The sequence below is a fragment of the Danio rerio genome, chromosome 21 (assembly GCF_049306965.1).
Source record: "Danio rerio strain Tuebingen ecotype United States chromosome 21, GRCz12tu, whole genome shotgun sequence".
In the NCBI taxonomy this organism is placed as follows: domain Eukaryota; kingdom Metazoa; phylum Chordata; class Actinopteri; order Cypriniformes; family Danionidae; genus Danio; species Danio rerio.
In genome coordinates this window covers 46,075,001-46,089,339 of record NC_133196.1, presented here as the reverse complement: position 1 = coordinate 46,089,339, position 14,339 = coordinate 46,075,001, and the positions used below count along the sequence as shown (strand labels likewise).

Here is a 14,339-nt window from a genome sequence, read left to right as displayed (position 1 = left end):
TACTGGAAAATCTCTGTAGACTGATGGCATTTCATGCCGTTTCACCTTATAATCTTAAAATGTGAGCAAAAGCACCTGTTTTTTCATCACTTTAGATATTACGCTAGAGAATTATTCAAATACTAGCTCTAAAGTGACATGTCTTTTAAGCAACGGTTTCGGCTGTTCTGACAGTCAGCTGCAGATGTGAGAGAATGGGTGAAGAAAGTAGTTCCTCATACAAAAGGTTTTTTTGAGACTCTTCATGTTTGACTTTCTTTTTCATACGCACAATTATGCAGTCAAACTGTTGTATAAACGCATTATGACAATTCTATGGCTTTATATCGTCATTGGTGGGACACTAAGACACTCGGCCTGTGGCCTCGACCCAAAGCATGCCTACCACCAGTGCTGATATACAGCCATATCACACTGCTACTCGTATGATATTGCTCATATATATATATATATATATATATATATATATATATATACTTAAAATTATGCTTTCCACACAACAAATAAATAAATAATTAAACAACCAAATAAATAAATATTCAATTGGTTGCTATAATGTTCCATTTTCAATATTAATTGTAGTTAAAATGTCTCTCACATTTGTTTATTTGTAAAAGTAAAACTTAAGTTTTACATTTTTGCTTTACATTTTTGAAATTTTCAGCACCTAAACCAACTTCAAAAAAAAAAATAAAATAAATAAATAAATAAATAAAATAATAATAAAAAAAATCTGATAAAAATACAGTAACAATGTTATATTTTATTAAGCTATGACTAGGCCCACACAGAATCTGCGCATGCAGAATTCCGCAGAATTTTAGCCCATCATTGATTCTGTGTATTTACTTGTGTTAATGTGTTGACATTCATATTTATTCCGTTTTTAAATTAATTCCAGTAATATTACTGGCTAATATGAAAATATTTATGTTTTATTTAAAAAAAGTTTGTAAAGTAATATTTTCTGTCTTTTAGTAGATATATTATATGAGGGACTTGCTTTGTTTACCAACTAAAGTGGATCTAGTTGGATTTGCATTCTAAACATTAAATACAAGTTAAAATATTATTACTTTTTATTTCATATAATAAGATTTTAGTTATGAAACTCCTAAAATCATTTCACATAAATCCCCAGATTTTTAACAAAATTCTGCGCAGATATTGCAAAAAATGCTCGCAGATTTCATCCGACCCTAGCTATAACTAAGCATGAGAAGGTATTAAACTATGACAAAGTACTACCTATGATGCTTTCACTGAAAATGTTAATGAAAACACTAAAATGAAAACATTATAAGAAACTGATCATTCAGAAACATCTTCAATATTTGTTATTTTTAAATCAATTATCAGAAGTCTACTTGTATCTGCAGGTTATACCCTGTGTTTTATATATGATGTTATCCGGCAATTTAGAACGATTTAAATTAGGTCTTCAAAATGTCTTAAAAAAGAACTGGAAGCCATATTTTAGTGTCAAAATGCTCCAAATAAATAATTTCCTTTCAATAAAACAATGGTTTTCTTCGTTTGAAGATAAACCGACAGAATGCAACACAATTTTTTTGCAGGCAAAATTATGTCTCCAATGGCAGCTATTCAAAAGCAAGTATGTACTTCCATAGTCTGATTAAATATAAAATAGATCAAATATTTATCATGTTTTGCCAGTGGCATGTTTTTTTTTTTTTTTCAAGCCATCATACAAATGGGAAAATGGGCTTCACATGACATTTACAACTCACGTAAACTGAGTGCTCATGAGCCAAGATGGCAGCTTTCAGGTCACATTCAGAGAAACTGCCACTGAGACCGATGGGAATGCTAATGGATAGACAAACCGAATATCAGATTAAATCTGATTTAATTCCGATTAAAATTTGAGTCGAAAGTTGAGTTTGTGTTGGTGGGAGTAACACAGCATGCTGAAATGAAAGAGATAGTTTAGTGAATTGAAATTCTGGAATTGTTTACTTATCCTCCACTTGTTTCAAACCACTTTGAGTTTTGTTCTTGTGTTGAACACAAAGGAAGATATACTGTAAAATACTGGGGGCATTGACTTCCATAGTAAACTGTAAAAATGCTAAAGTAACAATCTGTAACCTGGTTTACCAATGCAATCTCACGGCAATTCGTAACTTTTTGATTTAGTGGCTAATTCATATGAATTCGTACGATCTAATTCGTGCAATATGGTACGATCTGCTCATCCCCCAATGACGGTTGGGATTAGGGGTGAGTTTAAATGCATTTGGATCCGCTATTACGGTGTTCATCGTCAATCCACAAACGTTATAGAAGGCTAAGTCTTGAGTTGTCTGTGCGTGCAGCTTAAATAGTGTGTGTAATCAGTTCTCGTCAATCCTCTGGGTGTTTGTGTGTGCAATAGGTCAGGATCAGGAACATGTGTGTGTGTGTGAGTGGAGTGCATGTATGGAGTTGTAGTCCATGAAATTATCTGTAGTCTGTTAGCGATTGGTGTTCAGATCGCTGGTAATCGTGGCAAGACCATTAAAATAAAGGAAAAATACTGAGTGATGGATACATAAGGGGATAGTTCATGCAACAAAAAAATGTATGTCGAGTTTTGACAAAAGGTAGCAATTGACATTTATAGAAGCGTGAAAAAAGTATTATGGAAGTCACCCAGCAGGCAGAGGACGTCAACGACATCAGACTGATGTTGTAACCCAAACAGGGTGGGTAAACTCGGTCCTGGAGGGCCGGTGTTCTGCACAATTTAGCTCCAACTCTAATCACACACACCTGCTTATAGATTTCTACTGATCTTAAAGACACTGATTAGCATGTTCAGGTGTGTTTGATTAGTGTTGCAGCTAAACTGTGCAGGCCACTGGCCCTCCAGGACCGAGATTGCCCACCCCTGTTGTAACCCAATGTCTTAGGGATTTATTTGTTAGGAAATGAAAATCAGATTGACGTCAGAACCTAAAATCAGGCTGACGTCAATATCCAACGTCCAACCTAAAATCAACCAAATATCAACACCTAATGATGTTACAGCTTGACGTTGTGAGGACATTACCACTATGAAGTCTATCAGATGTTAGATTTTGGTTGCCATACCTGACTAATAATTGTTAGTATTTGACGTCAATATGACGTTGGTTTAAACTGTTGGCTTGATGTTAGATTTTGGTCACTTTCCAACACAACCTAATATCAACCAAATATCAACATTATTTCACGCCATTGTTAGACATCAAAATATTGTCATTAGACGCTAGCTAGACATTGACTTTTAGTCACCTGACATCACGCCTAAATCTGACCTAATATTAACATCTTATGACGTTGTGCACCTGCTGGACAATGGCTACCGCTTTTGCAACGTTCTTCAAAATATTATATTTTAAACACGACTGCACTTTAGTTTTTGGGGTGAATCTTTTGAAATTCGAAAGAACTGAAAGTGAAGTGCTGTGGATGTCCAGTTTTTTTTTTTATCTTAAGACTTTGATTTTAGCAATGATAAAAACAAACCATATTCAAGTGGACAGATTCTTGTTCTAAGAGAAATATTAGAAAACAAAATCAATAGACAATTAAATAAACAAACAAACAAACAAACAAACAAACAAACAAACAAATAAATAAATAAATAAACAAATAAATAAATAAATAAATAAACAAACAAACAAACAAACAAACACACAAACAAACAAACAAACAAATAAATAAATAAATAAATAAATAAATAAATAAATAAATATTGAAGAAGTCACTTACACACATTAAACCTAGTGATTTTTTTTGTTGTTGTTTTTTTTTTGGAGCAGGCACCGTTTGTTCTCAACCTCTTCAAAATATCTGTGTCAGCCAGCAATTAAGGTGAACTCGAGGCCAAGGAGAATTAGTCCTGATTTGAATCTGTCAACGTAAGTCCTGCCTGTATTGCAAAATCAGATGGCAGGAAAGCGGAAGAATATATACGGACGTAAAAATAAGTGGCGCTTCTGGGAGGTGCCCCACTATCCACTTAGTTGACATAATAAAGCCAATAGACAACATTGAAGAATGAAAATACTGTGGGGAAGATCATTCTCGACCATTTGTCGATCGAATTCACGTCAGTTAAGTCAGGGATGGTGATTTTAAGCTGGGAAGCGCGCCGCCGTAGTCGACTCTTCTTCTGAGCAACATGGCGTTCCAGCGCATTGCGTCCAAAGTTGTGCCTGGCCAGGCCGGCTTTCCGGTACTGCAGTGTGGTGCTGTCATAGGCAAGCATGGTCGCACGGGGGTCACCCAAACCCAGGGTTAACTCTGATGTGCCCATTTCATTTTTGATCTCCAGAGGAGTGAGAAGGATGTTTTCATGGGGATCCATCTAAGGCAAACAGATTGACCAACGGGTTATCAACAGTTTGACATCAAAATGATTAGCCCTGCTGTTATTTTTCTTTCTTTTCAAATATTTCCCAAATGATGTTTAACAGAGCAATGGATTTTACACAGTATTTCCTATAATGTTTGTTCTTCTAAAGAAAGTCTTATTTGTTTTATTTCAGCAAGAATAAAAGCATTTCAAAAACCATATTAAGGTCAATATTATGGATGCACTGATATGGATTTTTGGCTGATATTGATAACCGATAACTCTTTAGATTTGGAGGCCGATAACCGATAAGTTAAAAATGTTATATTTTTATACAGTAAACAACTGATTTATTTATTTTTTTTAAACTTCATAAAAGTCTGATCTAAGAATAGCCTAATGTTCAATTGCTTTCACAGACCAATTATTTTGACTACATATACTCTGGGGAAGAATGTCTGAGTGCATCAATTACATCAGGGTTCCATTCTTCGTACCTCGCTTAAATGATCTAAGATGATTTGGCAGATCCTGGATCTGTTAATCTTGATAACTGATCTCTGGCTAATTTGGTTCCTCAAACAAGTTCACGAATCAGATTAAAATGTCTGGATGAACTGATCTGAGATCGCTGCGTGTGTTGTGAAGGACAGATCTATCGATCCTTGAAATCATGATCAGCTATGCAATGATTGGCTGACGGCACAGCAGCGTAATGACATCACTGATTAATATTCGATTATTCATGTGAGCAAAATTATATAAAATTCATAGGAAATGGTTTGTTAAATATGACACTCAATAACTTTCCACATTTGTTGTGGGCTGTGTGGCTTTACACTTTCATGTGTCAAGAGTATTTAGCAATTTATTTAGTTTTACAGTTAGAGCAGATTTTTTTTTTACTATAGTAGCCATAGTAGTAGTATAGTATCTGGTTAATCGGTGTAAAGGATAACTAGACGCTTACAAATGCATTTTTGATATTGGTAAAGGTGCTTTTGTGAAGCATCAAATCACCGTCAAATTAGCTGTCAAAACATGTTCATGACTGCATATGTATTATTGCTTTTTTTTTTAAGTCGCATATTGTGCATGTCTATTATACACAAATTGTACTAAAGCGATCTAAAAAGTTCATATCATTAAAAGTTCTCTTCAAACCACCAAGTGGCAGTCTTTGTACTTTTATTTTGGATTGCAGATTGCATAAGTTTTATTAATAACTTTATATATATATATATATAGTTAAAAATATATATTACTATTTTCTCAAGTGTATATAACTACTACTGTAAGAAAGTAACAGCATTCTGTACATACTTTAAGTATTATTTTTGCTTGAACTGACCCAATCTAATCGTGTTTATATGAAATGAACCTGCTCCCTAGCAGGTTTGAGCTACCAGAACTGGTGCTATGACAACAACTCTCGGGTAAATTTTGAAGAACGGAGCGATCCTGGATCGTGTCAAATCATCAATAACCAAATCCAGCTAACTGACTAATCCACATACGAAGAACGGACCCCAGGTTTCTACTTTTTTGCTGTGCTTGAATATTAAAGTGACCCTACTATGAATAGTCAGTCACTGCTATGGCCCCCTGCCAATTTGAGTTTGAGACCCCTGTTCTAAAAGAATCCATTACCCCAAAAAATAAATAAATAAATAAAAATAAAAAATAAAAATCGCCAAAAAAACATGGATTTAGCTCAAAATCTTCTTCAATGTGAAGAAGAAAAAAATTCCTACATCTTGGATGACCTGTAGATGAATAAACTAACAGGATAATTTCATCTCTTTAAGGGGCTAATGACATTGACCTTAACAATTGTTTAAAAACAAAACATTTTTTTTAAATGTTAAAAAAAAGAAAAAGAAAAAAGAAAAAACAACAATATTTTAAGAATTTTGTTAGAAAAAAAATGTCCTTGCTCTGTTTAACATGAAAGGAAATATTTGAATTAGAATACAAATGTCACAGAAAGGCTAATAATATTGCCCACAAATATTCTTTCACGATTTATACCCAACAAATTGATTACAATTACAAAATAGGTTAAATTAAAAACAAGAGAACAAATGCTGACTTACCTTCTGGTTTTTGTGGAAAGAGTTAGGCAAATCAACACAGTATTAAACAAAGACTGAGACAAGCCAATAAGACAGACAAAGCCCAATAAAGGACAAGCATATGGAAAGAGGTCGGTACACATGTAGATGTAATGCAAAGTATGGTGGTACATATGAAGATTTATAATATATATTTCTATAGAATTCCAGCTGTTTTTCGTGACAGAGGAGTTCCCTGTTAGTTACTCTAAACTGTTTATATAACTGTATTAGCAGCAAATACAATACAATTCATAAATCTTTAATTGCTCTGACCTCATTTACTAAAAAAATGCCCTTTTCCTGAATTATACATTCGCTTAAAATTTAATTGATCATATATTCAATGTATACGTCTTGTGACCTTAGTAAACATTTGTTTTTGAGAGTGGTTGGAGGGGAAAAGAGGTGATAATGGCAATGGAGTAAAAGAATATTATTCCTTAAAGGAATTATTCACCAAAACAAATTAAATTAAAATGAATCAACATTCTGTCATGAAATACTCACCCTTGTGTCATTCCAAACCTGATATATTTATTGTATTCAATTTAACAAGACAGGTAAGATTGGAAATATTTCGAATACTGCAGCTGGAAGCGCATCTGCCGCATAAAACAAATGCCAGAGTAATTGGTGGTTCATTCCGCTGTGGATAAATTAGGGTCTAGTGGTTGTAAAAGCACAGGCTTATTGTAAATATATGCTTTACCTTTTATTTCTTCAATACCACAAAAACGTACTTTAACATACATTTGACTGCAGTTTCTAAGGAAACAACTCCTGAGGACAGCGTGACGCTGATAAATTTGTTCCTTTTCACACTAATGATAATTACAGGACATATTAAAAAAAAATTTTTTTTGCTCACTTTGTACAAAGTTATACTTGTGATTCAGGTTGCTTGGATACAAGTTCAGTGATGCACGCCTCCACGAAAGAGATAAAAGCAATATAAAATCAAGGTAAAGCTATGTGTGGTAGCAGTGCATTCACTTTTGAAAACACTATTGGTTGGGTTTAGCTTAGTAGTTCGCAAGGTGATCTGTACAAAAAACCACCACCATCTCTTGTACATTTACAAAAAGCACATGTATTTGAAATGTAAAACCAAATTATAGGCTAAGACATATTTTCAATGAACCTGAGTTGCTTAAATCTTACCTAAATATGATCTTCTTGTATGTTTGGACAACACAAGAGTGAGCAAATCAGTGGTGTCCAAACTTGGTCCTGCAGGTTATAGCTCCAACTTGCCTCAACACACCTGGACGGATGTTTTTAGAAAGCGTACTAATATTAGCTATATTGGGTGTGTCTGATTGGGTCAGAAATTAAACTTTGCTGGACACCGGCCCTCCAGGACCAAGTTTGAGCACCCCTGGTGTATATGATGACAGAATTTGCTAGTTGGGTCTACAATTCCTTTTAAAAGGAAACAAGGAATCGTAAAGTAAAGCTGGGTCTCAAATAAATAAACGCTCTTAATGAACATTTCCAGTACCTTATTTTTTGAATCGCCTAGTCCTAATGCTGCATCGTCCACAAAGATTGGTTCCCACATGGAGTCATGCGCGTCAATATCCCTCTGTTTCATTCTGGCATACAGACCATCGTCTCTCTGAACTACATTTCCCACCAACCACTGAAAGCATACAAAATCATCACTGTCAAAGCAGTCACTTTTCAAGAAAGGTGCTATACTGGATTTCTTTGCTTCAAGGTGAAGCCATTTGGTATTATAAATGCCCCTCAAAGAAAACCACTGCTCTAAATCTAAAGCCGTCCTTCAGTCTATTACATCTTAGCACTGACGAAACAGAAATGCAACAAACAAAATAACCAGAAGTCCAGTTCCCAGAGTGCTGTTGACTGATCATCAGTGGTTTAAAAATATGTGGGTCAGTACCCAAAAATGGGTCGCAGATCAGTTTTAACAGGTTTTCTGAAAGCATGGTGCAGAAGCAAAACAAGCAGAGGGCTACTGATATGTGCGATATATACAGTTAATCCCGAAATTATTCGTACCCCTGATAAATTCTGAATTAAAGTTACTTTTTTTCAACCAGATAGACTGGAAATGATACAAGATTCTCCCAAAAAGATAATAAGATGATGTACAAGAATTGAGGCGCAGTGGTTAGCACTGTAACCAACTGGCAAGAAGGTTGCTGATTTGAATCCCGGCTGGACCGGTTGGCATTCCTGTGTAGAGTTAACATGTTCTCCCCATGTTGGTGTGGGTTTCCTCTGGGTGCTTCGGTTTCCCCCCACAGTCCAAGGACATACACTATAGGTGAATTGGATAAACTAAACTGGTGTATGAGTGTATGTGTATGAATGTGAGAGTGTATGGGTGCTTCCCTGTACTGGGTTGCAGCTGAAAGGGCATCTGCTTTGAAAAATAAATGCTGGAATATTTGGGGACCTCTGAATTAGAGACTAAATGAAAGGGAAACGAATGAATAAATCAGAATTTGCCAGTGTTTCAGACTGTATAAACGATAACTCTTGATTAGAACGCTGTTATATTAGCAGATAAATATAAGTATTTTTTTTTTTTTTTGCATGATCGAAAAAAAAATCTAAATTTGAACACATACAGTAAACATCTGATTTTATTTTAAGGACCTCTTAACTTTAGAAAAACTTGAACTGATATTTAAACTTTATTAATCAATTATTCTTTTTTTTTGGCCAACTTTTTTTTTTTATATAAATAAAATATACTGTGTGTAAACTAAAATACATAATATCAGTATAATAAAATACATATCAGTAAGAAACAAAAAAGTGGCAGGCAGCAAGCATAAGAATATTTGGCGACCTCTGAATTAGAGACTAAATGAAAGGAAAACGAATGAATAAATCAGAATTTGCCAGTGTTTCAGACTGTATAAACGATAACTCTTGATTTGGACGCCGTTATATTAGCAGATAAATATAAGTATTATTTGTTTTTGCATGATGGAAAAAAAAACATTTTTTATTTTTTTTGGCCAACTTTAAAAAAATATATAAATAAAATATACTGTGTGTAAACTAAAATAAATAATATCAGTATAATAAAATAAATATCAGTAAGAAACAAAAAGGTGGCAGGCAGCAAGCATGAGAAGTGGTTTAACTAGCGGAAATAATATCGGCTTATCAGATTTATTGTTATCGAATCGATAACAGTAACAATAAAAAAAGCATTAATAAATATCGATATGGCCACTGATATATTTTGCATCACTTATATATAGCGTTTACAGTCAAGCCCGAAATGATTCATAACCCTGGCAAATTCTGACGTTCTTACATCTAAAGTTTTGGTTCAAATGTAAATAAAAGCTTTATTTCCCACAATGATGCCTTCGTGATGTATTCATTCATTCATTCATTCATTCTCTTTTCGGCCTAGTCCCTTTATTATTCCAGGGTTTGCCACAGTGGAATGAACTGCCAGCCATTATGATGTACATCGTCTTATTATTGTTTGGGAGAAGCCTGTGTCATTTCCGATCCAAAAATAAATACAAATTTCTGGTTGAATAAAAGTAGCTTTAAGTCAAAATTTTACATATGAATCATTTTGGGCTTGACTGTATATAGTATGGTATAAGCAACTGAACCACTACAGTATCACTAATAGTACTGTATCCTATAACAATCGTACATTACGAGCCACCATTATCCTCCATTATAACCAATCAGCTTTTCCTTGTATTATACCATTGAAGTATTACTTTTGTTATAAAATATTGACTGCAGATCTCTTTTGAAGTCGTACTGAGGTCCAATTATCATTTTTACAGCTTTTTTCGGCAAAGAAAAATGAGTGATACATATAAACATTTTTTAAAAGTTATACGTGTGTGTCAGATTGTGTGTATGTGAATCTATATCTATTCATCTACACATCTACAAACAACTTTTAAAATCAAGCCATGTCCACGCTAGTACTTTTTCATTTAAAAACGCATAGTTTACTATCCATTTTGGTCTTCAGTCCACACTGAGGCAACATTTTTAGGAAGATAAACGTATCTTTTTGAAAACGTTTTGATGCAGTGTGGCTTTCGAAAATGATGACGCATTTTAGTCATGTGACCAATTCAGCTAACATGATGGACGACAGTGTAAAGAGGTTTTGAATGCTGGGTTTTTATTTCAATAGTATCTGGATGCAGCCTTTATTATGCAAGCTGAGACTGCATCACTCAGCGATGCAATGTCGGACTCAATGCACTCAATGGAATGAGTGACGTCACTGTGACGGGTAGGGTTAGGGGCGGGGTTAGGTGCGCGCATTCAAAAGCATTGGCTGCAGCTCAGATTGCACTGCACCGAGTCTGCAGCCAGTCCCCTCTCTTTTATTTTGACAACTTTGTTAAAGATTAATGTCAGTTTGCACATGCTCATTGTCTCTCTTAAAAGAACATTTTGCTGTGACGTTTCAAAGAGACAGAATGTAATAAACAGCAGGCAGATATGACGCAGATAAAATCGTCTTACATCTGTGTACATGCACAGTAGGAGTGTCAAAATTAATAGTTTCTTCTGTGCACTGTGATGCGGACAATTTGTTATCGGTCCAGTAAAAGATCATAACCGGTTATTATGTACTGACGTCATTTATGTCTCTCTCTCACTGTGGACATTTGACCTGCTGTCGGGTGGTAACTTTTCCTCTCCTCTCAGCTGTTACAGAGATAGTTCTAGATACAGACACAAGCGTGTGTCTGCAGAGCGAGTTTTCTCCTCGGCGTCTATCATGGAGCAGCTGTGATGGTCAGTGCTGTTTATCAGTGTTTATCATCTGTGAACAGTGCCAGAGCCAATCGCAGCCCTTTCTGTTGAGCGCGTGACCAATCATAGGGGTGTAAGAACTTCCCTATGATAATTACGTTTGTTTATTTGCTCATGTTGTTCTGTGCATGTACTTGAGTTTTTAAAGGTAGTTCATATATCTGACTGTTTGTTTTATAGGACAAAATTGTATAAAAAAATAATATCTAAATATATATTTATAATTAAATAAAATTTTAATAGAAGAATTGTTCCGATGTGAAGTAAAATGTAAAATAGATATCGATTTGCACCGGATCGATGGCATGATAATCGTTACCAAGCCGAACCATGAGACCAGTGTGGGTACACACTTGTAATGCACATTGCCTGAACTAAAGGGTTTTCCGTCAGGAAAGAACTGAAAAACGATCATGTGGACATGGAGTGTTGCTAGACTAAAAACGATTTTCAAATCCATCCAGATACTATAGATGTAGCCCAGTTCTGTAATGTAATAACATGGATCTTGTGTAAAGCTGCTTTGGAATGGTACTTGTTGTGAAAAGCGCTATACAATTAAACTTGGATTGAATTGAATCAAACAATCTTCCTCTCAACCAACATAGACTCGAAAGTTTTCAGCAGCAGTCAAACAATCTTCAAATATGACCGCATAATTACAATGATGTTGGGAAAGAACCACGGCTTTCATTGTCAAGCTAAATAAATAATCTCAGAATACAGATTTTCTAAGGTGGCCGCAATCAAGTCAGACATTGAAATCACAGTGAACATATGAATATAGACTAGACAGAACAATAATAACACTGGTCACAAGTAAAAGGTGTTGACATTGACATTGATTTACAGCAACAAAGCCATCTGAATGCATTGAATTAAAATCCTGCGACATGAGCAATCAAGATCGTATCTTTCCATTCCATTATTCAGTGCGTTTTTAGCCAGTGTATTTGTGAATACCTTCAGCATGGTGATTTGCAAAACATTTTGAGTAGAAACAACTTAAATCAGCAGAATAAAATAATCCTTTGGTAATTCATAATAAGGTTCCATTAGTAATGTGACGTGAATAATTATTTCCTGTTTCTTGTTTAGTTTGACACTGTTTCCTTTTATCATCTCCTAAATACATCCTCTTCTGTATTTAAGTCACTAGTTTCTTCATTGTTCAGTATAAACTATGCAGAATACATTGCTTCCGTTTTACCTGTGCGTAGGCCTTTTCTACTATGTAACACACAGGTGTCAAACTCAGTTCCAAAAGGGCCGCAGCTCTGCACAGTTTAGTTCCAACCCTAATTAAACACACCTAATCAAACTAATTAAGTCCTTCAGGCTTGTTTGAAACCTACAGATAAGTGTGTTGGAGCAGGGTTGGAACTAAACTGTGCAGGGCTTCGGCCCTCCAGGAATTGAGTTTGACACCCCAGATGTAACACTACAAAATTTCAGATTTGGGGAACTGTGCATGCAAATCACTAGCATACTGACTGTTGCATATGATGTAATGTTCATATTCTAGAGCCCATAATGCTACACCATACCGAAACATAATTACTACAATAAGTTTCCTTACTATCATTAACAAGTTATTAGTAATTTACTCATAGAAAATTTATAAAATATTGGATAAAGTACATCCAGGAGGTTGTTACTACAGAATAAAGCCTGGCAGGCTTATTGTACAATTAATTAATATTTTATTTTGCAGTAACCAATTGCCACAACATGTGAAAATAGCCACAAAACATTGTTATGAGTTGTAATAGTTTATTATTATTTTTTAATTACAGGGAAAGCTGATAGAAACGAAAACGGCTGAATGAGGCATGCACCAACCTATTAATATTTAGTCACAAGATGACGCCAAACAGTCAAAGTATGACAGACAAGCTTATAAAAAGGAACTTGAATGTATTGACTGATGGTCAAAGAACTAAGATGAGCCAGTGTTATTAGTTTCAGAGATTGTTATCTGGTAATAACCTATATTGGAAGTTGTGACTGACCAATCAGAATCAAGTATTCTAGACAGCCTTGCAATAATTTAAAATAAAGTACTTCCCCTGGAAAGTTGCTACATTTGAACAACTTGGGTGTTTGGGTCGGTAGGTGGTTAGATGGGCGAGTTGGTGGGTGGGTGTTTGATTGGATTGTCTGTTGGGTGGTTGGTTGGGTGGTCGGTTGATTGTTTTTTGGGTGGGTTTGGTTGGGTGAGTGGGTATTTGGTTGATTGGTTAGTTGGGTGGGTTTGTGGCTGTAAACGTGTCATAAAATGTATAAAAAATGTGTAAAAAAAAAACAATCAGGTATGATTTTTGAAATACATTTGTAAACAGGCTTTGTTTTCAAAGGTATAGATTTCAAAAGACGTTCAACTTGGCAAATTTGCGCACAACTCCAGCTCATAAGGAGATCATCTGTTGATAAAACAAATCCCCAATAATCTCAATTATTAATCATGGGGTCTTTTAATAAGTTAGTACACTGTAAAAAGTGCTACACTCACAAAGTTGGTTCTATCTACTTTAAATAATTGCAATCTAGTTAATTTTATTTGTTTTATGCCAAAAAAAAACTAAATTTGCTTCCTCTTTACTTAAAATATATCAGTTTTTATATAACTGTATATTTTGAATAAAACTAATGCAATTTATTTGAGTAGATTTTTTTACGTGGTTATTGTGTAGAATAAATGTTATAAAAGTGAGTTGACACAGACAATTTATTAGAGCAGCTGTCGATGTGGGCAGGTGTTCATAAAACGTGATTTTAATAGTTTGGCGTGACTCCTTTTTCATTGCCCGGGATTTAGCAGGCAGACGCAGCTTCTGCAATGGTCGACATTAACTGCTCCCAGCAGCGGATCTGATTAACACGGTAAGTTGCAAATTTAGCCGAATGATAATTGTAAAGTCATGCAAAACTGCTGTCTTCGCTAGGCAGGTGAGGTTTTAGCTTTGTAAATTGTACTGTAGCCTCAGGTATGTTAACAGTTAGACTGCTCTCACATGGAAAGCTAAGTTGGCTAACGCTAACCAACGCTAGTTTATGCTAACGATTAAAAGTGCTATTATTGAATA

General features: G+C 34.9%; 2 protein-coding genes and 2 long non-coding RNA genes across 7 annotated transcripts in view; 2 read left to right on the top strand and 2 right to left on the bottom strand.

Annotated features, from left to right (window-relative positions):
• Nucleotides 1-14,339, bottom strand: part of sh3pxd2b (SH3 and PX domains 2B) — an 897,647-nt gene that overhangs the window by 433,581 nt on the left and 449,727 nt on the right. The gene's annotated exons all lie outside the window — the stretch shown is intronic.
• Nucleotides 3,778-14,339, bottom strand: part of gabrb2b (gamma-aminobutyric acid type A receptor subunit beta2b) — a 151,824-nt gene continuing 141,262 nt past the window's right edge. Inside the window, exons 9-10 of one of the 3 annotated variants that reach the window (XM_073935506.1) lie at nt 7,964-8,104; nt 3,778-4,357 (exon numbers count right to left, since the gene is read on the bottom strand). In XM_073935506.1, the coding sequence (XP_073791607.1) occupies nt 4,010-4,357; nt 7,964-8,104 (489 nt within the window). In that variant the 3' untranslated portion in view covers nt 3,778-4,009. Of the gene's footprint in view, nt 4,358-7,324; nt 7,686-7,838; nt 8,105-14,339 lie in introns of those variants that run through there. The other 2 variants (XM_073935508.1, XM_073935507.1) reach the window with 2 other exon arrangements.
• LOC141379919 (uncharacterized) overlaps nt 8,321-14,339 on the top strand; it is a 62,279-nt gene continuing 56,260 nt past the window's right edge. The window contains exons 1-2 of the long non-coding RNA XR_012396943.1: nt 8,321-9,383; nt 11,690-13,515. This is a non-coding gene — a long non-coding RNA (uncharacterized lncRNA). The remainder of the gene's footprint in view (nt 9,384-11,689; nt 13,516-14,339) is intronic.
• Nucleotides 14,039-14,339, top strand: part of LOC141379918 (uncharacterized) — a 1,985-nt gene continuing 1,684 nt past the window's right edge. Inside the window, exon 1 of the long non-coding RNA XR_012396942.1 lies at nt 14,039-14,136. This is a non-coding gene — a long non-coding RNA (uncharacterized lncRNA). The remainder of the gene's footprint in view (nt 14,137-14,339) is intronic.